The sequence below is a fragment of the Vipera berus genome, assembly GCF_964194415.1.
Source record: "Vipera berus genome assembly, chromosome: 11".
Lineage (NCBI taxonomy): Eukaryota > Metazoa > Chordata > Lepidosauria > Squamata > Viperidae > Vipera > Vipera berus.
Window position 1 is genome coordinate 7,381,086 of NC_138214.1, and position 25,196 is coordinate 7,406,281.

Genomic DNA, 25,196 nt, shown 5'->3' on the forward strand with positions numbered 1-25,196 from the left:
TTGCGGCGATAAGGACGGCAAAGTCTAACTACTTTGCCTCCCTTATCGCGTCCGCAGATAATCGCCCGGCCGCCCTGTTTAGGGTGACTCGCTCCCTCCTTAACCAGGAGGTGAGAGAGGATCCCTTGCAGGGACGAGCCGAGGAGTTTAGTCATCATCTGGCGGACAAAATCGCTCTGATCCGGACCGGCCTGGACTCTGACTGGGCAGAGTCTGACGTGGAGGAATCAGGCGGTCTTGAGCACGTTATCTGGACTGAGTTCGACCCTGTTTCCCCTGATGATGTGGACAGGATCATGGGGAGACTGAGCACCACCACCTGTTTGTTGGATCCGTGCCCCTCCTGGCTAGCTTATGCGGCTCGGGAGGGAACACGAGGCTGGTTCCATGCAGTAATAACTGCTTCTTTGAAGGAGGGTGTCTTCCCTGCCGCCTTGAAGGAGGCGGTGGTGAGGCCCCTTCTCAAGAAGCCTGCTTTGGACCCGGCTGTTTTAAACAACTATCGTCCAGTCTCCAACCTTCGCTTTCTGGCGAAGGTTGTTGAGAGTGTGGTGGCGCATCAGCTCCCTCTGTTCCTGGAGGAAACTGATTATCTGGACCCATACCAATCGGGCTTCAGGCCCGGATACAGCACGGAGACGGCATTGGTCGCGCTGGTGAATGATCTCTGGAGGGCTAGGGACAGGGGTTGCTCCTCTGTCCTGGTCCTATTAGATCTCTCAGCGGCTTTCGATACCATCGACCATGGTATCCTGCTGCGGCGTCTCAGGGGGTTGGGAGTGGGAGGCACCGTTTTACGGTGGTTCTCCTCCTACCTCCAGGGCCGCTCGCAGTCGGTGTTGACAGGAGGGCAGAGATCCACCCCGAGGTCTCTCATTTGTGGAGTTCCGCAGGGGTCGGTCCTCTCGCCTCTCCTGTTCAACATCTATATGAAGCCGCTGGGCGAGATCATTCGTGGTTTCGGTGTGGGGTATCACCAGTACGCTGATGATACCCAACTTTTTCTTTCCACCCCGAACCAACCCAGCGATGCCCTCTCCGTGATGTCCCGGTGCCTGGAGGCGGTTCAGGTCTGGATGGGGAGAAACAGGCTTCGTCTCAATCCCGCCAAGACTGAGTGGCTGTGCATATCGGCATCTCGGGTTAACCAAGTTATTCCACCTCTAACGATGGGGGGTGAGGTGTTACCCCCCGTTGATAGGGCTCGCAACCTGGGCGTCCTCCTGGATTCACGGCTCAATTTTGAAGACCACATAGGAGCCGTGACCAGGGGGGCTTTTGCACAGGTTCGCCTGGTGCGCCAGTTGCGTCCCTATCTGGACCGAGACGCCCTACGCACAGTTACTCATGCGCTTGTGACCTCCTGTTTGGACTACTGTAACGCTCTCTACATGGGGCTGCCCTTGAAGACCACTCGGAGGCTTCAACTGGTGCAGAATGCGGCCGCGCGAGTTGTAATGGGGGTCTCCCGATACTCCCATGTAACACCTCTACTCCGCGAGCTGCATTGGCTTCCGGTTGCCCTCCGGGTGAAATTCAAGGTGCTGGTTATTACCTATAAAGCCCTACATGGCCTGGGTCCGGGCTATTTGAGGGAACACCTGCTGCCGGCATCAAACGCCCTTCGCCCAGTGCGCTCCCACAGGGAGGGTCTGCTCAGGGTGCCGCCGGTGAGAGATTGCCGGCGGGTGACACCCAGGGATAGGGCCTTCTCGGTGGGAGCGCCTGCCCTCTGGAACCAGCTGCCGGTGGAGCTGAGGACTGCCCCCGACCTCCGATCATTCCGCCGGGGCCTGAAGACCTGGCTCTTTGAGCTCTCAGGCCCAGGCTGAGGAGAAATTTTTAATTGGGGTTTTAATGTATACAGGGTAATTTAATATTTTTTTTTAATTGGTTTTTTTTTAACTTTTGTATGGTGGATTTTAATTCCCTGTAAACCGCCCTGAGTCCTCAGGGAATAGGGCGGTATATAAATGTAAATGTAACTATAAATAAAGCAACATTCTAAAATTGCAAAAAATAAATAAATCCTACCCACAGTGAAGTCTTGCTTTTTAAAGACTACTTGGAAGAGGGTGATGATTATTCAGAAATGTCCATTTAATCAGAAAATAGAGTACCCTGAAGATTTACCTAATTTGCATAGCAATGTTGTGAACAGACATTTTGCTACGTGTATGAATTTATGACTTTGGCCTGATGATAACATTTGTGCAAAAGTCGTCAATTACTTAATGATGGTATGGCTCAAATGTTATAGAGCAGGGATCCCCAACCCCTGGGCTGTGGACCGGTCTGCACAAACAAGCAAAAGCCCCATCTGTGGGATGCAGACAGCACACAAAACCACACACCCCTCCCCCTGGTCCACAAAAAAACTTCTCTCCATGGAATTGGTCCCTGGTGCCCCCAAGGTTGGGGACCTCTGTTATAGAGGTTTGCAAATGCTGTAAATTGCAACAGATCTTAGTCACTATAGCAGAAGTGACTAAATGTTGAGGATGATAGTGTACAGGTTTTGCTCTATAAAGCTCAAGCCATTAAAAAAAAGTATTCTTAAGGATCAGGGGTTATTTTGCTGTTTTTATTTTGTACAGGTTGCTGTTGCTTCCAAACCAGATTTGATGATGTTATTATTATTTTTTAAAGGGCCCTTTTGTGAAAGTTTTGTGAGATGTTTTCATAGTATTCACTGGATGTCTACAGTTCTTATCCAAGGATTAGGCTCTGCTTGTTATCTTGTAGGAAATCACATAATGGAGGTTGATTTGCTCTCTCCTTTAGAGTGAAGAGCCTCAGCCAACAGTGGTTGTGGGCCACGTTTGTCTGCCTTGGCAACTGCCTCTGTGTGTTTGTGGTTAGTCATTGGCTGGAGACTACCGGCAAATACCAGGGATGATAAGTCTACAAAAATCAGAAAACACGGCGTTGGCAAAACACTGCAGTATTGATGCCAAGAAAAATCATACGGATGAGTGCTCATATGTGCCACAAGGAGTCAAACATCAACTTGCTTTTCCATTTTAATGGGCCGTAATGTAGTGGAAATGCAGTGCCCTCCATTATTTAAGCAAGCCATTAGGCTGTTTGATCTACTACTTTTCATGAGAGCGAATGCGTTCTCGTGAATTTCTTGGGACTTCCGTATCCCACTTCGTGTGCACTTTTACCTACCACGGAGCCGAAGAATCCAAGTGGTAAAGCAATTGCAAGCACTCTCCTCTCAAAGCCTGCTTAAGAAGAAAAACAATCTATTCTCGTTAATAGATGTTACAGTGTGACATTTTTGTCGGACTTCCTGATTTTTGGAACAGTCCAGCCCGTGTTTTTGTCTCATAAATTTAGATTTTTAAGGAATTCTGTTCTTTTAAAAATTCTGAAAGGGTTTAAAACTAGAAACACCCAACCAACCCCTGACAAGCTTTTTCTCTTGCCCAATGTCATATTCTCCCCTCGGCAGTATTAGATGTCACATATAAGAAAAGAGCCAGCTTTGAAAGACCTTGCCTTTGTCTTTCTGGAAACCACAGGGAATGTTCTTCTTCACTGCTCTTTTTACAGCAAAACCTGAATCAGATTGATCTTCCTTCTGATCAGCAGATATCCTGGTTGCTCAGAGTTGGCCTATTCCCAGATGTTGGCCATAGATAAACTGATGTTTATTACAATGCACGTAGCTCGGTTTTACACCACAGCATGTAGGATCCACTGCACCCCTCATGAACCTTGTTCCTACTATGCAGATGCATTACTAAAGAGCCCTGGTGGCACAGTGGTTAGAATGCAGTATTGCAGGCTAATTCTGCCAACTGCCAGCAGTTTGATTCTCCCTTGACTCAGCCTTCCATCCTTCTGAGGTTGGTAAAATGAGGATCCCGATTGTTGGGGGCAAGATGCTGAGTCTGTAAACCACTTAGAGAGGGCTGTAAAGCACTGTGAAGCGGTATATAAGTCTAAGTGCTACTGCTATAAAATGTAACATCTCTAGATACATAGATACTATGCATCTAGGTAGTATCTACAAAGATAGTATCTAGTCTTTGATGTCACTTTTTTCTAATTTAATATGTCATGACATTTAACGTAAATTTTAGTTACTGTCACATTTTTGTAATTTTAGATGCTACCCCATTTTATACAATTTTAGATACTATTAGATAGGTTTATTCCATTTGGACTTTACTCCAAATGGACAAGTTGTTTTATAAACATATTTTAGTTTTGTCTTAGATTTTATTTACTGACACTTAAGATAGATTTATAAGTACTCAGAGCATTAATGGACACATTGCTTTTACTGGTCTAAGACTGACTGAAACTGAAGTAAACAAAAGTGTATATTTATGTATGTATGTGTGCATGTGTCGGTACACATTAAATATGCTGCTTAAATTTAAGACTGGTTGTTATTTATGCTCACCATCAAATTATGTTTATTGTAATCATTCCTAAGTGTTAAGTATTTTAAAATCTGGGATCCATCCTTCCAAAAGACAATGTTGGGAGCCATTTTTAATGCAAGTTACGGTAACACTGTTTCCAAATGTTGTCCACTGTTTTAATGTACAAATTAATGGGGTAATAGCGGTGGCTCAGTGGGTTAGGACGCTGAGCTTGTCGATCGGAAGGTCGGCAGTTTGGCGGGTCGAATCCCGAGTGCTGTGTAGCAGAGTGAGCGCCTGTTACTCGTCCCAGCTTCTGCCAACCTAGCAGTTCGAAAGCATGTAAAAATGCAAGTAGAAAAATAGGGACCACTGCGGTGGGAAGGTAACAGCGTTCCGTGCGCCTTTGGCGTCTAGTCATGCCGGCCACATGACCACGGAGATGTCCTCAGACAAGCGCTGGCTCTTTGGCTTTGAAACGGAGATGAGCACCGGCCCCTAGAGTTGGAAACGACTAGCACGCATGTGCGGGGGAACCTTTACCTTTACCTTTTAGAGAAAATAGAGAAAATGGCTGTCCTTCAGTCCTCACACTGTTTTCCAGCCATTCTCAATTTCTGTTGGAATAAACAATTCTTTGATGACTTGTTACAACAATTTCTGAGCCGAGACACATATCTGTTCCCGGTCCTGTGCTAATTCCGGTCTTGACTTTGGGTGTGATACGGAGGCTAAAAAGGAAGAGTTTGAAGTGTACATTAAAGCTGTTTCAATAAACTAATAGCTTAGGATAAGGATGAAGAATAGCCTGCCTCAATTAAAGCAGCCAACCCTATATTCTGCCTAGATGTAGAGCAATTCTTAGCATCTGCAGTCATGAAGATTAAGTAAAACTATGACGTAATAATCCAATCTTGGCAATGTTATGCCTATTTATTTATAGGAAGACATGAATCTAAATGAAGAACGAAAAGCTCCTTTACGGAATAAAGATTTGACCACAAAACGTGAAATGGTTGTCCAGTACATTTCCGCAACTGCCAAATCTGTAAGTAGAATTTGTGCCTTCCTCGTTTCCCAAGATAGGTCAGAGTAATACTCTTAACAACATCTGCAGTTTTCAACTGAAATCTCCAAATTTCTGCTTCAGTTTATCATTATTAAGAGCACCTACAAAGCTTTCTTGCTGAAATCCTTTAAGATGCCTTCAAGGGTAGATAGAAAGCCTTAATTAGAACGTATTGCATATCTCACAACCGGATAGTAATTTGAAACATGATTCTCCCTTTACAGTAAACCAATAAGTATTTTAAATCCACCGCTCTGGAATAATTATCAAGCTTTTTCCACAGTGTCTCTTGCATGCATGATAGCAAAATAAAAAAATATATATATAAAAAAATTGGACTTTCTGACTTAAGGTGCAAAAATTTCTTTCCTAACTGCCTTCCTGTTGACTGATGCTATAAATTTTGTGCTATTTAAAAAAAATGCTGCGATCAATGATTTTATTTTCCTATGCTCTTTTTTCTTGGGATGTTTCCTCTCCTGTCTCGTGATCTTCAAATCTGTTTGGGTCCAAGAGGAATCCTACCTACGATTGTTAGGACTGTTACGTAAAATTCTGCAAGAATTGTGCAAGCAACGCTTTCATTGTGAAGTAGCTTTTGCGAAAGGCTCTGGAGTCTAATCAATTGCTTTAAAATACAAGATACAAGGCCGAGCAGTAAACACCTTTCAAGGGCTAATAAAACAGTCTGTTGTCAGTTTGGTTGTGTTGAACTCACATTGGAAACTTTTTTCCCCCCATGCCTTGAAGCAAATTGTATTTCTACACCAGGCCAATAAATTCCTTGGCTGTGGAATTACAGGGAACAGGTAGTCCTTGATCACAACTGGATCAGAATTTTAGCTGATAATGTTGGTTATCAACTGGTTGTTAACTGAGTCACACCTGATTTTGTCATCTATTTTGCAAGGGTTGTTAAGTGAATCCCTGCAGTTTTTAAATGACTCATGGAGTCATTAAGTGGATCTGGCTTCCCCCATTGAGTTGGCTAGTCAGAAGCCATCTGGGAATGCTAATCAGCGACTCCAGAATGCTGCAGCTGTCATAAATACATGCCAGTTGCCTGACTATGTGACCGTGGGGATGCTGCAGTGGTTGTAAGTGCGAGGACCGCTCCTAAGTCACTTTTTCCCCAGTGCTATTGTAAATTGGAACTGTTGCTTAAACAAGCAGTTGTAAGCTGAGGACTTCCTGCAAGTTTTAAAAGTGCTGTATTTCAGATATGTTTATAAAAATACTGTATTCAAGAGAGATGGGATTTTGACAGGACCTTAGGGCAGCAGACCCCACCTAACCTTTGTGCCTTGGGGGCTCGGTGAGGAGGGAAGGAGAGGGGAACAGGGCAGCTGAACTTGTGGAGTCAGGGGTGGGTGCGGCTGAAATGTGAGCAGCAGGACGGTGTGTACACGCACGCGCAGGCAGCTCAACTTGCTGAAGTTGAGCTGTGTGCTTGTGTGCACACGTGCCAGCCCACTGCTTGCACATGTGTGTGTCCCGGCCCTCCGCTTGCGTGGCCCGGTTGCGAATGGGCCATGGCCCACTAGTGGTCTGGAGGTTGGGCATCCCTGCCTTTAAAGTTTTTAAAGTGCTGAAATGATCTCCCGGCTACATTGCTTGCGTTCTGCTAACAGAAATATGCATTTGGTAACTTGCAAACTACCACACTGCAAAGGTAGTCCTTGACTTACAGCAGTTCCAAGTTACAACGGCACTGAAAAAAGGGACTTATGACCACGTTTCCCACTTACGCCCTGTTCTGTACCAGCCTGCTACCGGCCCTGCAGCAAAAGCAGGGACAACCCCTTTACAAACGGCAAGAGGCTGGAATAAAGCCTGCCAAATTTATTAACATAAAACAGAGCAAGACAAGACACCAACCATGAAGCAGGAGCTATGAAACAGGAACTATCCAAGCGGTTGCCTTCAGCAAACCAGCCCTCCCACACATTCCCCTTAAATACAGTTCAGGGCGTGGCCTCTCTCTGCCTCCTTCCGAGGTGCCCCATTGCCTTCCTCTGTTTACTCCTGATTGACTGCCACCTGCGTCGGGCGTCCTTGAACAGGGCCAGCTGTGGGTCATCTTCATCCACGCTGTCAGGCTCACACAGCTGGGTCTCCGCCGTGACCAGGTGGGAGGGGCCCGGCTGAGGGCTCTGCGGAGCCTCAAGGCCATCATCAGCAAGCTCTTCAACACCCCCCTCCTCCTCCTCTGAGTCGTCTGACCCAACTGCCGAACCCACAGGCTGACCCTGAATCACAACACGCCCATTGCAGCATCCCCATGGTCACGTGAACAAAATTCAGATGCTTGGCAACTGACTTGTATTTAAGATGGTTGCCGTCTGCTGGGGTCATCTTTTGTAACCTTCTGACAAGCAAAGTCAGTAGGGAAACCAGATTCCCTTAACAACCATGTTCCTAATTTAACAACTGCAGAGATTGACTTAACCACTGTGGGAAGAAAGGCCGTAAAATGGGGGGGGGGAACTCACTTAACACATGTCTCACTTAGCAACCAAATTTTGGGACTCCATTGTGATCGTAAGTCAAGGACTATTTGTATCTACTGTAGTGTTTTCCTATATTGATGGAGGAAAAAAAACGGCACTGGGATTGTAAATGACACAATCCTGTTAAATCAGGCTCTAACCACTTAAGATTGTAGGTTTTCTCAGATGTCATCCTGTATACAAAATATCTTTTGCTATACCTAACAGACAAGCAAAGTCGGAAACATCGTAGAGATGAAAACAATTGCCACAGTTCCTATTCTTCATTTTTCTGTAAAATTTTACATGCTATCAGAATGGATAGATTTCACATTCTTTAATTTGTTTGGCTATCCAAGGGCAGAAATATGTTTCAACTGATAAGAGGTTTTGCCCCTGGCCTATTTTAGACAGAATTATGCGATGGATATGGCTTTACTTTCAAACACCAAAACCCCCCAAAATCTTTAGTCAGTTTTGTGCTCAAGTTACCGTGTTGTTTGTAGTAAGGTGATTTGGGAAACACGAGCTTGCGTATTCCATTCCCTTTTTCAAATACCTAAAGGCAGAATTAGAATAATTCTAACCTAACTAAATCAGAATGCAGAATGGAGATAACGCTATATGAATACTCATGTGTGATATTAAAGCAAACTTCATAAATGAGATTAGGCACATGTTTGACCAGATTTTTTGTAAATAGGGAACAGAAAGCAAGCAACTCCAAATGCACAGTTGAACACATGCAAACATTTTAATAGCATACACAACTGAACATATATACATGCATTAGTATCTATCAGGCTGGTCCCTTTTAGGGTAAGCAATGTTACACAAAGTGCAAAAGCAGGACAAACATAAATAAAAGCATGAAATCAGAAACCTCTATTTATATGATATCACTCCCTAGGCTTCTAGAATTGCAAATCATCGTCCCTTCCACCTCATTCCTACAAGTATATCACTTCATCCATTGGATTTGGTAGAAAAAGAATGAACTGGGGAAAAAAACTCCATCGTGGGAAAGCAAACATTTCCAACCATCAAAGCTTTTATTAGGGTGTAGATAGGAACCAGTTAGGATGCGGTGACTCAGTGGGTTAGGACGCTGAGCTTGTCGATCAAAAGGTCGGCAGTTTGGCGGGTTGAATCCCGAGTGCCGCGTAGCAGAGTGAGCGCCTGTTACTCGTCCCAGCTTCTGCCAACCTAGCAGTTCGAAAGCACATAAAAATGCAAGTAGAAAAATAGGGACCACTCCGGTGGGAAGGTAACAGCGTTCCATGCGCCTTTGGCGTCTAGTCATGCTGGCCACATGACCACAGAGACGTCCTCGGACAAGCGCTGGCTCTTCAGCTTTGAAACGGAGATGAGCACCGGCCCCTAGAGTCAGAAATGACTAGCACGCATGTGCGGGGGAACCTTTACCTTTACCTTTTAGGAACCAGTTAGCTGTGATGCAGCTATAGCTGTCAATTTCCTGTGAATGGGAAAGTACTTCGGTGCTTCAAAATAAATAAATAAAAAAGAATGCATTAAAATATGGTAGTGTAGACCAGAGGCCCCCAGCTTTTGGGGGATCAGGGACCAATTCTGTGGAGAAACATTTTTCCACCGACCAGAGTGGGTGTGGTTTCGTGTGCTACCTGATCCAGTGGATGGGGCTTCACTTGTTTGTGTGGCTTGGTTGCTGGTATGCCACGGCCCGGTGCCGGTCCATAGACCAGGGGTTGGAGAACCCTGGTGTAGACTGTGGCACATCAGGAGTCACCGAAGAAAAGACAGACTCGAAAAGTTGGAGGCGTCTATTTTGCTCTCTGAATTCATGGAGACCTAACCCTAAGTGGGATTTTCCCATGTATTTTGCAAGGAAACATACATAGTCAATTCCTTGTCTTGCTGGGTCTTCGGCATGCCCATTTTCTCTGTGAGGGTGGAGCAGGCTAATCCTTGTTGAAGTTAGACAGTTCTTCAGGTATTTGGATTTTTTTTTTTAATCCCATTTATATCCCGCCCTTCTCTGAAGACTCTGGGCGGCTTACAATCTAAGCACAAATCAATATGCTTAGATTTGAAAGCCTTATATTTAAATGGGGACTTGAACTCAGATGTGTCTGGTACGCATTTGGCCTCTTAACTCTGTAAACCATTGCATGACTGCATTAAAATGTTTTCTCTGTATCAGATATCTCCTCCGATCAATAACATTCCATCTGGTAATAGTTAGCAAAAGATACAGCATTAGGTATAGTCTTGCTCTGTGTTGAACCATAAGTCACTAGTATTACTATATTCTTCTGTAAGTTTTGGAGCAGATGATGGAGGTGAAATCTGGCTTGTATCTGTAGCTCCATAAATGTTGTCCCACCAGCCAATATCATACAACAGGAGGTTGTACAGATGTTTCCTTGAAGCTATAGCTAGTTTGTGTGTGGTTTTGCCCAGGATACAGCTAGAACAATGGTGAAGCAAACATGTCTTTGTGCTACAAGAGCCATGGTTAGACAGACAGACAGACATGGAGATGGAGATGGATAGCTAGCTAGCTAGCTAGCTAGCTAGCTAGATTTTGTTCTTCCTTATCATGTTTTGAACTACGTCTTTCTTCTATCCAGTCTCTTTAGAAATCAGGTCTAGAATTGAGTCAGCAGCACAGTTTTCTCCTGTTGTGAACCCTTTGGTGTGATAATTGCAAAAAGAGAATTATCTTGGATTCTAATCACCTTGTTTTCAAAGGGTGGGCACATAGAATTATATATATAGTAATTAATTGTGAATTACAAAATGAACACAATGCAACTCTTTATTATGACTGGCATTCTATATAGATGCACTGAATGAAAATAGACAGCTATTTAAATTTTAGAGTGGAAGCATAATAAAAGTACTACTGCAATTTAGTCTGCTGGCTGCAGCTGTCTTAACCTGTAACAAGCTTTTCTCAGGAAAAAGAGGCAGTTTTGTGAAAATGTGTGCCTAATGAATTCTTCACTGTTTTTTTTTGCATGCACTAATATACACCCTGTTCTTAATCAAACAAGTCCTCTTTGTTATATTAAACTGCTACGAATATATGCAATTAAAGTATCTGTTTTTATAGTTCGTGGACTTGCTTGTTTATGAATATTTCTGTTTTAATTGTAAACATCTTTTAACAATTTACTAAATCCTAAACACTTGGTGGGTTGTGTGAAATGCTTCAGCTTATTTATTGTACTTTTTTGTGTTTTGTTTTTATTTATTGCTATCACTTCTCTCCGTTGATCACTGCATGCAGATAATTGGAAGTAAAGTTCCGGTGAGTATATCTGTTGTCTGTCATAACTTAAAATGCATGATATAACACTAGTAAAAATAGACAGTTCATTTGCCAGTATTATACCTTATATCGACTATTTGCATGTCTCTTTAATTTGCTATAGTAGATTCATCTTCATCATAATTCTGGCCTATACATGTGGGATAATGAAATCAAATTTAAGTATTTCCATCCCAATTTTCCTGTGATAAATCTGTGGGTCTCTTTAATACAAATGAAGCCTTGAGAGGAGATAATTGAAAATTTGATGAACTGAGAATGTCAAGATCAATAAAAATCAATTCCATTCTTAAACTGACTGATTGATCACTAACAGGTTCCATTTATTTTTCTATTTATGGTGTGCTGATATAAAAATGGATTACATATTGTAGGGAACTAAATGCATTAGATTTAATAGATGTGAGATAAAGTATGCACTCTTGATTTAAATCCCAAATTTTGGTAAGGAACCTTGTGCTATGCATGGGTGCATTTCATAGCAATTGTGTGATTTTAGTCTTTGATCCTGATCCTGGGACCGGAAAAGTAACTTTTTACGCACAGTAAATCAGGACCAATTGTAGCACAGAAGATATATTCAACCCTATACTCAAGAAGTCAACTGAAGGTCAATACTAAATTGATGCCAGATAATAGTCAGCAAAATTCAGGAGGGTGTGAACTTGGAGGGCTTGTGGGAATGCAATGACTCTAATCTTATGATATGTTTGACTCCACCCACCCCCATCTGCTCTTTTCCTATATTTATTTATTTTTTTATTTTATTTTAATCCCATTTATATCCCGCCCTTCTCCGAAGACTCAGGGCGGCTTATAATTTAAGCACAAACCAATGTGCTTAGCAGTAATATGAAGTAACTCTGGGTGGCATACATAAAACCAGGAATTTAAAGTGCTTTGCAAATACGTTAGAACAATAAGAATAGATAAGAGAAGACCATGAAAGGGAATATAATAATAATAAAGTTGTAAGTGACCTTGGAGGTCATCTAGTCCAATCCCCTGCTCAGGCAGGAAACGCTATACCTTTTCAGACAAATGGTTGTCCAGTCTCAAAAACGTCCAGTGATGGAGCATTAAAAACTTCTGGAGGCAGGTTGTTCCACTGGTTAATTGTTCTAACTGTCAGGAAGTTTCTCCTTAGTTCCAGGTTGATTCTCTCCTTGATTAGTTTCCATCTGTTGCTTCAGGTGCTTTGGATAATAGCTTGACTCCCTCTTCTTTGGGGCAGCCCCTGAGATATTGGAACACTGCTATCATGTCCCCACTTGTCCCTCTCTTCATTAAACTGGACATACCCAATTCCAGCAGCCGTTCCTATATGTTTTAGCCTCCAGTCCCCTAATTATCTTTGTTGCTCTTCTCTGTACTCTCTTTCTAGACTCTCAACATATATTACGACCTTTACTGAGCCCAAAATTTACGTTGCTAAGAGAGGGCAGTTATTAAATTAGTTTGCCCCATTTGACAAGCTTTTTTCCCCCACAATGGTTAAGTGAATCCTGTGGTCATTAAGGAATCTGTTTTCCCTCTTTGACTTGGTGCTGACCAACTTTGGGTCTGTCTGCTCCAAATAAATTTTGTCCATTGTCAAAGTTGCAATAGAGAGGGGATGCTTCAGATGCTGCCATATAAGAGGTCGGGAACTGGAAAATTACATTCTCAGTCATAGTTCTTCCTTTGGATCGGCCTTGAAATCAGCTGACGCGCTTCTAGAAAACGTTTGAAGATAGTTTCAGACTTTTCAGTTGTTAAGAAGGATTTAATCAGATGGAAATAAGTTATATCTTTTTATCTTATTAATGCTTTTGATTGGTGTACTTGTGTTCTCATTTTTATTGTAAGTCTCTTAAAAGCACTTTAATGGAATATTAATGGAAATTAATAAATAAAATAAATTGGAGTATTAAACTTCCCGAATAAAAGCAGTTCTGCAGTTGCAAGGAACAGTCTGCAAATTAAAATGCCAAAGTGATGGTTGGATTGTAGTGAATAATGATTTTTTTCTTCTTCTGATTTTGCAGTATCCCCAAAAGCTAATTTGAAAGTCAGCGCAAGCCTAAAGATAGGAAATATATATCAGAGGCATCATCACAAGATTTCAATCTAAACATTAAGTTTTAAGAAAGCAGTTTGATTATAGACAGCTGCACTTACTTCTCATGAACCCTCAATAGGTTTAAGTAAGACATCTTGGAATATTGGTGCGGATAAAGAGACAAAAGAATAGGCCAGGATGCTTCAGTTCTGAGTATTGAGCTAAAGCAGAGCCATCTCTGGCTACTATAAATACATTCAGAATAACAGGGTTGGGATCTTGGAGGTCTTCTAGTCCAACTCTCAGTTGAAGCAAGAGACCCTATACCAGGGGTAGGCAACCTTGGCTCTTTTATGACTCGTGGACTTCAACTCCCAGAATTCCTGAGCCAGCCATGTTGAGGGGAAAGGGAGAGGTTTCCATGCTGAGTCCACCAGTCATGAAGGGGCCATAGTTCCCCCATGCCAGCTCAGGAATTCTGGGAGTTGAAGTCCACGAGTCATAAAAGAGCCGAGGTTGCCTACCCCTGATCTAGGCTCACCCACACACCGTACATCAATTCTGGAGAAACAGGGTGGCTTTGTGGTACTCATATCCTGCTTGTGGCTTCTTTTAAGAATCTGATTGGCAGTGGAAGATGTAAAATGATGGACCACGTCTATCTCCACAGCATGGCTCTTACTGTTGTTACAGAATCTGTGAGTCATCAGATTCTCAGTAACATCTCAATCCAATTTTATAGTCTGAATCATATTTGTTGGGTGGCACAGTTGACAAATGATCAAAGGATTCTTCCTTAAAATTCATTTTTGAAAGGAATAGGGTGGGATTCTTATTTTTCTGCTTTCTTTTTTTGTTGCCCCTGGCTACCTTTCATTTTACCAGCACTGATACTTTATATTATTTCAAGCCACTTGGTTAAGTGAGGTCAGAAAGCTGTTTTTTTTTATGTCGTGGAAAGATGAGTTAGATTAACATAACACCTATTGCTGCACTTTTGTACTCTCATTTACAGTCCCCAAGCCCTCGGAAATAATCGTAAATGGAATTTAGTGGCACACAACACAATTAGAGAAGTTGGACATTTTAGCGAAGATAGTTCAATGGAGCAATTGGAATAATTTTGAAAGGTAGCTATTTAATTGGTTCAGGGGTTTTTTGTACATGCGAATTCATGCTAGGAAGAACTTAAGAGATGTAATGTACTCCAAGTGAAATATTGTTCAGTAATATAAACATATTTTTTTCTTCCTGTGTAAAATAAGAACCGGTCTTAGCATTTTTGTACATTACATTAAAGATAAGCAGCTAAGTAATAAAATTGGAGGTTGAATCGTTTCTCAGATTCCTTACGTCTGAATCCTATATTAAAGAAATAGGTCCAAGCTTTAGCATTTTATATTAGCATGTCTATAGCAAAAGGAGATGAACAGAGTTATAATGATAGGTAGGCTGCAAGCAAAAATAACATTGTGAGACAGTAATCCTGTTGAGAATTATCCACTTTGAACTATGGCTAGCAGTTGGGAATATGCAGGTGAAAAGCTTTGAAAATGGATTTTGAAAACCATTTTTTCCCCAAGACTTATCAATTTTGAAAGAACTGGAAATGCTTGAATTACCATTGTGTATTTAAGAATGGCATAATAATTGCAAAGGTGCCAGTGATTTGCTGCAAAATGTTGTTTCCTTGTATTCTTTTTCTTTATTTTTTTTGTTTCCCCTGGGAATTGAGCAAGCCTGTCTGACTTTAGGAAGTTTATTTTCAGGGACTGCTTCTGACAATTTGTTGGTTTATGTACGTATTTCACAGGCTAGTTAAATTCAGCATGGGGAAATCTTAGTTCCGAAATAAAAATCTCTTTTAGCTTTTAGTAGTGCATAAGGATGATGCCAACATGTTGAAATCTTAAAGACTTTAAGTGTTAAATCCAAAACAAAGTAGAAATGACTAAATATATGGCATTTCCAAGACAGCAGTATAATTTAGAATAAATACTGGTTTGTGTGTATGTGTGTGTATGTATTAGAATTATCTGGAGTTAAAAACCTTTACGCTATTGGGAATTTACTCTAAAGTATGGTTTTCTGCAATGTGCATAACACAGAAAAATCCTTACCTAGTGGTAACCTGAGATTTAAATTTGGTTTATGCTTTGCCCTTGGATGTATGAGAGGCCAAGATGACATGCAAATTTGAAAACACCATTATTTCTGCTTGGGCAGTAAACTATATCTCATTTCCATTGTTGCTACTTTTGTACAGTGGCATTCTGCAGTGTTCCCTAAATATTTATTTGAAACAGAACCATCCTTTTGGAATAATGGTATCTGTGTCCTTCAGAAGTAGAACTAAAAACATCTTCAAATTAAGAGCAGTAACTGATGACTAAGGAAACATTCATATAGTTTTATTGACACTGTTATGGAAGTGATCTGTCATTTCTACTTAAAGGACTGTGTTTTGAGTATGGGATCCAGACTTCCGTTTCATAGCTGTCTCCCATCCTAGTAATAACAAAGTGTGACCTTGCTTAGTTTCTGCATGCAGAAAAGGTTGGGCAGGTACTGTTGCCTGCTAAAAGATGCCCTTAACAGAATCAAAACACAATCACTGAAACAAGAGTTTGAGGCATCTATGGAGATTCTCAGTCATCCAGGTCATGCTTGTCCCAAAGATTCTTTTTCAAGAGGCACCTGGACTTTCTTGGTTTTCCTTGAAGATGATTTGTTTCTCATCCAAGAAGATTCTAGTCCTTTTAGTTGACCTAAAGAAGCTTCTTGGATGAGAAGAGAAATGTCTTCAAAGAAAGTCCATTTGCCTCTTTAAAAAAACAAGAACCACCTTTTGGATGAGAGTCTGAGGCAGTGATCAAACAGCAGGCATGTTTCTCGGTATGCTACTACCATAAATTCAAGAAGTTGCAGACAAAGACACAGAGACTCACGTGATAGAGTTTCTCAATTTCTTCATTATCTTTCTATACTCTGTTAAGTTCTAATAGCCTTAATGGTTGATACAGTTGTGCAAATCGAAATACCTTCATCTAGCACGTCTAACTGCTGAAAGATGCACAAAAAGGATTAGTGAGCTTGAGGTGGTCCCTGATATAATTAACTATCAGACACATACAAATCCTATTAGGGATGCTGTGGGTGAAAAAATATTTGACTTGACTTCATTAAATTCATGCAGAGACTATGTCAAACTAAGGAGCTTTAGGAATTGTCTATTAATAATAACCAATGTTCTGAAATAAGCCAATTTCTGCAATTTACTAGAGCTGTAGCTATGATGAAGTCTTCTTGTAAAGAGATGTTTGCTTATCTGTCAAAGTTGGGAGAATCATTACATAGTTAATATTTCAGTAGAAGAAAAAAGTTGAGTTATGTAGCAAGTTCCATTGCTACCAACTCAGTAGGAAAGAGACATCTGTCAAACATGGCTTTGTGATAAAATAGATAAGACATGCATTCACTATTTTAAACTGGTTAGAAGAACTTTCAGTAGGCATAAACTATGTGATAACCTGGATATTCCCTTGGGCATAGGATCTGAAGATTGAATGAGTCCATCTTTGTTATTTTCTCTGACATCATTGTAATTATGTGGTCTGAATTTGATTCCCTTCGCGTGCCACTGTGCTATTATTATGTTGCAGGATCCAATCTGGGTTGATCACCAGGACCAGAGTTTTAATCTTCTAGCTTTTGGACTTGTGCTAAAGCCCATCCTCAGGGAACAACTCTGTACCAGAATGTTCTGAAATGTTGTAGTAGAGAGAAATTCCCTGAGGATGGGCTCCAGCATGAGTTCAAAAGCTAGGAAGACCAACCCGGATTGGATCCTGCAACAATATCCTGGGAGATGTACATTTGTCTTTGTTCTATTGGCTTCTGCTTCTAACTTGGTGCCTTAACCACTATAGCAAACTGACTCGTCCTTTCCTACTTATTGCTACATAAACAAGAATCATATTGCTTTGTAGATAATTTAAAACCTTTTTCCTTAATGAGTCTAGAAATGCATTTGTGTTAACAAATGACAACATATACAGCATATTGATATACAACATGTCTATCAGACACAGGTCTTATTTGAAGGTAACATTACTTGCAAGCTTTGACATGACGCTCTTTGCTTTCTGAAGTTATTCAGTACAGGCACCTCTTAAATCAACTAATTTTGTTATGAATTTATTATTATTATTATTATTGCTATAGGTAGATATTTATAAAGTAGTTTCTCTCATCCCCTTCATATATTTGGAATGTTTAGGCACTTGTTTCCAGCCATTTTAATAGAACTGAGAGAAATTTGTAAGCCAAACAGAATTGTTGGATATGAGCTAGGCAGCAAATAAATGTGATAAATGAACAAACAAATAAATTCTAAGATTATTATTATTATTTATTGAGTTTATTTGCAGCCCATCCCACCATGAGATGACTCTGGGTGGCTTACAGTGTTAAAGATTTTATCTCCTGTTTCTGCCCACTACTCTCAATCACTCTAATAAGAATGTTAGGACTACACAAAGTGGTAGATTTGGATATTGCTACACATAACAACACAAATGTATGTATGTATGTATGTATGTATGTATGTATGTATGTATGTATGTATGTCTTAGGTTGTTTTCATTAACTGGGCTTGGAAGTTAGGTTGTGGCTCTCTAGAGGCTCCTGGACAACGACCCCAAAATGCTGACATGGCAATTATTATTGACACATGAAATTACTCTCTTTCTTCTCCAGCGCTAATTAATACCGCCTTCTGACTTTTGTGCTCCATAATTGGCTTTGTACATTTGCATTATGCAGACCCTTTTGATCAATGGAGATATAAAAATGTGAAGCGGTCTAGAGGTTAAACGTGTTCCTCTTGCCCTGCCTCAAATGAATGGTCCTGAACTCTTGTTGTACATGCGATGATGTGGCTGTAATGGAGAATCAACATCATGAAGGATGTTTGCCTTCTTGATACAATTTACAAGGTAATGGGTAGAAAGGTGAAAGTGTGTATGTGTGTTCAATGGAGCTGGCTGTGGCAAGGCAGGATGTGTTAGACTGCATTAATCTCTTTCCCTGTGTGCAGCTGTGCTCTCACTTTCTGTCCCTCACTTCATCATAAACATCCTGTGGTAGACTTAAAAGGGTGGAAAAATCCGGATCTGATTAGGACTACTTGGAATAGGCAATCTGAAGCTACCCCAACATTATAGCTAAACTACCAATACATAGCTAATATACTGATATTAGTTTGGGCAGCTGTGATATCTTCTGGCTTATTTTCTTATTGTGGTATAACCTTTGTTATTAGTAGAATAGAAATAAAAATAGGAATAGAATTGAATAGGATAGGATAGGATAGGATAGGATAGGATAGGATAGGATAGGATAGGATAGGATAGGATAGAATAGAATAACAGAAACAGGAAATAGAATAGAATAGAATAGAATAACAGAAACAGGAAATAGAATAGAATAGAATAGAATAGAATAACAGAAACAGGAAATAGAAGAATAGAATAGAATAGAATAGAATAGAATAACAGATACAGGAAATAGAATAGAATAGAATAGAATAGAATAGAATAGAATAGAATAGAATAGAATAGAATAGAATAGAATAACAGAAACAGGAAATAGAATAGAATGGAATGGAATAGAATAGAATAGAATAGAATAGAACAGAATAGAATAGAATAGAATAGAATAGAATAGAATAGAACCAATAAACAGCTCAGAAGTTTTATTTTTACATGTAAATTTGACAGCCTTGTGTGTTTAATTAAAGTAAACATAATTGGGAAAACTGCTCTATATAGATTTTAGGGATCTTAAAATAGTTTTGCAGTAAAACTTGAACATCTGTTTAAATATTTTTTTGGCATTGTGTATACCGAACACATCACATTTTTAGTACATGTGTAAACACACCCCATAATTTCCACCAGGATATGTACTAAAACTTAGAGTATGTTAATATTCTGAATGCAAAATGTGGAGTTAGACCAGAGTTCTAGGGCTTCAAATTCTCCTGCCAGATTAAAAGAAAAGCTATAGTGGGGAAATTTACTACTGAGAATACCTTTCTCCCCCATATGTTATTCTTCTCAACGTAAATAAATAAAACCTTAGGTTGATGGTGTTCAAATGGTGGTATGCAGAGGGGTTAAGAAGTATATTGAGAAGGTCTTTGGAGTCAAAGCATCTCCTAAACAAATGAAATAGATTCATGATTGTTTATTATTTGTAATGATAGGGGACTCAAGAGTTACTTTAAGATTGAAAAGTAAGAGAGAGAGACACAGTTAGATTCCTCTCGATTGGCAAGAATCGAGAAATTTTGAAGTTTCAAAGGCTGAGTACCTCAGGAAATGGGTTATGGCTTTCTAATCATATATAAGAATTGATATCAGTTAACTTTCCTGCGTTAACTGGCTTTTTGAGTCCTTTTCTTCAGTGGTGACTCAAATATACTAGTTTTAATGTCTGGGAAGAAATAAACCTATAATTTTGTTGTTGTTGTTAGTTGTGAAGTCGTGTCCGACCCATCGCGACCCCATGGACAACGTTCCTCTAGGCTAGGGATAGGCAACCTTGGCTCTTTTATGACTCGTGGACTTCAACTCCTAGAATTCCTGAGCCAGCCATGCTGGCTCAGGAATTCTGGGAGTTGAAGTCCACAAGTCATAAAAGAGCCAAGGTTGCCTCTCTCTGCTCTAGGCCTTCCTGTCCTCTACCATCTTCTGGAGTCCATTTAGGCCACGCCTACTGCTTCATTGACTCCATCCAGCCACCTCATTCTCTGTCGTCCCCTTCTTCTATTGCCCTCGATCTTTCCCAGCATTAGGCTCTTCTCCAGTGAGTCCTTCCTTCTCATTAGGTGGCCAAAGTATTTGAGTTTCAACTTCAGGATCTGGCCTTCCAAAGAGCAGTCAGGGTTGATCTCCGCTAAGACTGACCGGTTTGATCGCCTTGCAGTCCAAGGGACTCACAGGAGTCTTCTCCAGCACCATAGTTCATAGACCTCAATTCTTTGGCGCTCAGCCTTTCTTATGGTCCAACTTTCACAGCCATACATTGCAACTGGGAAGACCATAGCCTTGACTATAAAATCTATAATACATCTTGAATTAATATTTTAGAGATACCCAAATTAATGTCTATTTTTGATTTATTGGTAAGAAAAGGGACAATTAAAGTGCTGATATTTGTTTTCTCATGTTTATTTTGACATTACTTGTGTAGTGGTGATAATTCTAGACCAATCTTCATTATGTGTATCTATGTAATGGATGCATGGATATCTTGAGGAACAGGTGGAGGAGATGCTTCTTATAAAATAATCAAACAAGAGAGGGTGGTTAATGGTCAAAGAAAGAAATTGACAAAGGACCTCCCCTAACAGGAATAGCAGTTAAAAATGGCTGGTGGGAAGTTTGTACTCTCAAACTTGTAAGATTCTATTAATGTAACCTTACAATAAAGTAGATTTAGCTCATCTGATTTTGTTTGCTGTCTCATTTACTAGGGAAGGCTTTCTCTCTCTGTGTGTATGCGTGTATATAACGTGTTTTTTTTTTAAAAAAATACGCCCATTCTCTTCTCCTACATACAAAATGTAATAGAATACATTAATAGAATATAGAACACAAAAAAAAAAAAATTAAGGCACCCATTTTAACTGTGTAGCTCTGTAAGGGATTTGAAACCAAGGATTTAAGACTTTTTTTTTAAACTATCTTCTTAAAACCAAATTCCCATAAGAATTATGACTGTCATTAGAACTACATGATTAAATTGATTCAGTCCTAACTTTTATCCCAGCTAAAGTTGGGTGAGAGGATAAGTCTGTAAGAAAACGAAGGGATAGGAACTGTACAATCCTGTAACCTAATCCAGAGCCTGGTTAAGTTAAGTAATTCTATCTGCAGAGTTATATAGCTTTAGGTTCATTGGCCATGGAGAGAACTTACTAAGAAGTGAAGCCTGGAAATAAAGTAGCTTGCTTGCTTTTCTTTGATTACGTGCATCCACTAACTCTTGTTTCCCACAATAATTTTATCACTTGATTTTCCTTTTCTTATTAAGGGTGGCCTGAAAAACAGTAAACACGAGTGCACGTTGTCGTCGCAGGAATACGTCCACGAACTACGATCAGGTATCTCAGAAGAAAAACTTCTCAACTGCTTAGAGTCTCTGAGGGTGTCTCTGACCAGCAATCCAGTAAGGTAAGTTTGGGGGATTGTTATTCATAAGTGTTGCAAAGTAGGAGCTTTTAAAATATTGTATGCCAAGTTGAAACAAAATGTAGAATTTACACCAACCACATCAAAAAGCCACATATTCAGTGGGCGTTGGGGTTTCCCCCCCTCTTTTTTTTGGCTGTCTGTAATCTAAAGTAGTAGGTCTTTAAAGCGAGATAGTGACTTGTGTAAAAGGAATTGCTCCAAAATAATAGATAGTCTTATGGATTTATATCTTTATACACTGCATAAAGTCTCTTTCATTGAAAGTGTATTGGAAAGATAGGCTCTTTATTTTTTTAGCTTCAGATTTTAAGGGATTGATCCTGTTATTTACCTCTGGTAGAATGAGGCACAGGGCTGAATATTAAAGCTGTTGATGGGTAAGCTGTGAATACTTCTATATGCACCAACATATGGCCGGTGTGCTAATATTATGCCTTGTTGCATTCAGAACCTATCCTCAAGCTGTCTTTAACTTTGTAATTGGAATACATTAAACTGGGCCTGACAGTTTGCATCACTTGGTATGCAAGGAATTTTGGTAAGTCTGCTTTACAGAAATGCAACCCTTGTCTTCACAGGAAGTTGAAAAATAACTCCTGTTAGAATTTCCCATAGATTATGCACGAAATGAAAGTAAGGGGGATTGGAAATGTAAGAAGCCTCCTAAGGTTAACCAACCTCTGTGAATCTATTGGTGATGTTTGTTTTGTCCTCTCCAAATCCAATCCATACTAAGTGGAATTCATCGCTGTTGGATTTTCCTATGCATTTATCCAGCAAACAAAAATTATGAATTGGATTCTGGACTAAATTAGTTACTCTTAGTGAAGTGCTGCATCTCATTCAAGTCCTGTTGTATCTGGGTAACTAATTTATTGTCAGTCCAACCTGGTGCAGATAGATAGATAGATAGATAGATAGATAGATAGATAGATAGATAGATAGATAGATAGATAGATAGATAGATAGATAGATATGGAGATAGATAGATAGATAGATAGATAGATAGATAGATAGATAGATAGATGTGGAGATAGATAGATAGATAGATAGATAGATAGATAGATAGATAGATAGATGATAGATAGATAGATGTGGAGATAGATATGGAGATAGATAGATAGATAGATAGATAGATAGATAGATAGATAGATAGATAGATAGACAGACAGACAGACAGACAGATAGATAGATAGATCAAACACTTAGCACTCAGACTTATATACTGCTTCATAGTGTTCTACAACCCTCTCTAAGCAGTTTACAGAGTCAGCATGTTGTCACCAATAATCTGGGTCCTCATTTTACTGACCTTGGAAGGATGGAAGGCTTTAGTCGGTCATGATCCTTGAGCCTGTCAGAATTGAACTGCTGGCAGTTGGCAGAATTAGTCTACAATACTGCATTCTAACCACTTTAGCACGATGGGTCTTGTAGATAGATAGATAGATAGATAGATAGATAGATAGATAGATAGATAGACAGACAGACAGAAAGACAGACAGACAGATGGATAATATTTGTTTCCATGTGACTTGTCAGTATTTTTTGGGGGGTAGGTGGTTGAATAAAGAAGTATTGTACGACTACATTGCCTAGCAATAATTTATACATGGAAAATAGCATAGTTCTACTTACACTTGTATGATCAAAGAGTTGCTGTAAAAATACAGAAGGACATTGTTATTCTGAAAATTCCTGCTTATTTTCAGCAAACAAAGAAACTATGTAACTCAGCACTATGGACACGAGTTTAAAATATGCATGAAGAGAGACTAGGAAATAAACTCAGATCTTGAGAATAGTATTGTGTATTCCCATAACGTTCTTGTTTCCAATTCTCATTTAGTAGTTTTTTTCTGGAAAAGTTCAGGAGGTCTTGCATAATATATTTTTTTTAAAAAAAGACATTTGACTTTTTGGAGAAAAATCTATAAACAAACAAAAATAGAAAACAGATGAAGATAAGTGAATAAGGCACAAATGAAGAAAAATGCTATCTAAAAATATAGAAATTATACAAGGGAAGAGTTTTCCGATATATCATTACTAAATTATGAATGGCTGAATATATTGTATTACTTTCAGGAGCTAAAGTCATTATCAACATAATGGAATGGGATAGAATACCTTCTGCCTTGACTAACTTTTTTTTTTTTAATTCCATTTATATCCCGCCCTTCTCCGAAGACTCAGGGCGGCTTACAAGCTTAGCAGTAGCCTTCATTCTATGTATATGCCTGCTTATTAGGGCTTTCACACACCCCCAAGCGGCATTATTACAAAGTCAGCTTAATTTCCCCCAACAATCTGGGTCCTCATTTTACCTACCTCGGAAGGATGGAAGGCTGAGTCAACCTTGAGCCTGGTGGGACTCGAACCTGCACTAATTGCAGGCAGCTGGTGTTACTTAAGGAGGCATTAGCCCACTGCGCCAGAATCATGGAAAATTGGGTGACTTATAAATTTAATAACTAACTACAACTTAGTGATCTTAAGAACAGGACAGCTTTGTGCTTGTGACTTGGCTGTTATGGAAGTCAAACCACCTTTTTTCTGGCCATTGGAAATGGCATTTATTTCCAATTATTAATGTGTAGGTCATTTGTATTTTCATTGCCATTTCTTCTCTTTGTCACCTTATGTTTTGGAAGAAATAACACTGACTTGTTGATATTAAGCAGGAATAAAAGGATGGTGCTTCCCATTTTGTCCAAAACTTTAAGAAGAATATTATAGTAAAAACCAAAATTCAAATGTTCCTGTGGTACCTTAACCCCTGGCAACCAAAGAACTGCTTAAAATAATAAGCCACGTGAAGATATACCGTATTTTCCGGCGTATAAGACGACCCGGCGTATAAGACGACCCCCGACTTTTAAGAAGATTTTTTAAGGTTTTTCGTCTTATACACCGGAAAATACTTACATGCGCTGGAGAGGCGGGCTTGGGGCGGCCATGCCGAGGCCGGCTGGTGAGGGCCGCTGCGTGGTCTGCGGGCGAGAGGGGCACCAGGCCCGCCAGAAGTCCCCGGAAGTTTCTGGAACTTGGAACGGCCTGGCGGCCTGGAGCCACGCCGGAGATAGCTCAGTTGCGTGGGGCGGCCCGGCTTTGCAAGAACGGGGACGCTCGACTGATTTATGTTTTTTTTCCGGCGTATAAGACGACCCGGCGTATAAGACGACCCCCCAACTTTTGAGATGATTTTCATGGGTTAAAAAGTAGTCTTATACGCCAGAAAATACAGTACATAGATGGATGAAAAATAAGTTCATTTCCCAGAGCTTTTAAAAGCAGGTTCTATCCAGAGACATTAAGTAAATTATGCAATAAATCTGAATGTATCTGAAAGAACTCACCAAGGTAACCTCTGTAATCCCTCTTTGCCATGCTTGGTAGTATTTTTCATGCCCCAGTAGAAAGAAAGTAATAATTTTCATTTTTGACCCACTTTATTTACAAACAGGAATCCTTGGTCTGGGGTTATATCACTTGACATTCATTGCCATTTATTGTTTGTTTGAAAAATACATTCTTTTTCCTCACTGGACCTTACCATATACAATATTCATCATACTTGAACAGCATGAAGTCTACTTCTAAGAAGCCTTTTCTTTTGCTGACTGTGGTGAAGGAAA

General features: G+C 40.1%; 1 protein-coding gene across 13 annotated transcripts in view; it reads left to right on the top strand.

Annotated features, from left to right (window-relative positions):
* Positions 1–25,196, top strand: part of DIAPH2 (diaphanous related formin 2) — a 261,529-nt gene that overhangs the window by 19,310 nt on the left and 217,023 nt on the right. For 10 of the 13 annotated variants that reach the window (XM_081336767.1, XM_081336764.1, XM_081336769.1 and 7 more), the window contains 3 exons: positions 5,326–5,430; positions 11,215–11,235; positions 21,398–21,537. In XM_081336767.1, coding sequence (XP_081192893.1) covers positions 5,326–5,430; positions 11,215–11,235; positions 21,398–21,537 — 266 coding nt within the window. The remainder of the gene's footprint in view (positions 1–5,325; positions 5,431–11,214; positions 11,236–21,397; positions 21,538–25,196) is intronic. The other 3 variants (XM_081336762.1, XM_081336763.1, XM_081336759.1) reach the window with 2 other exon arrangements.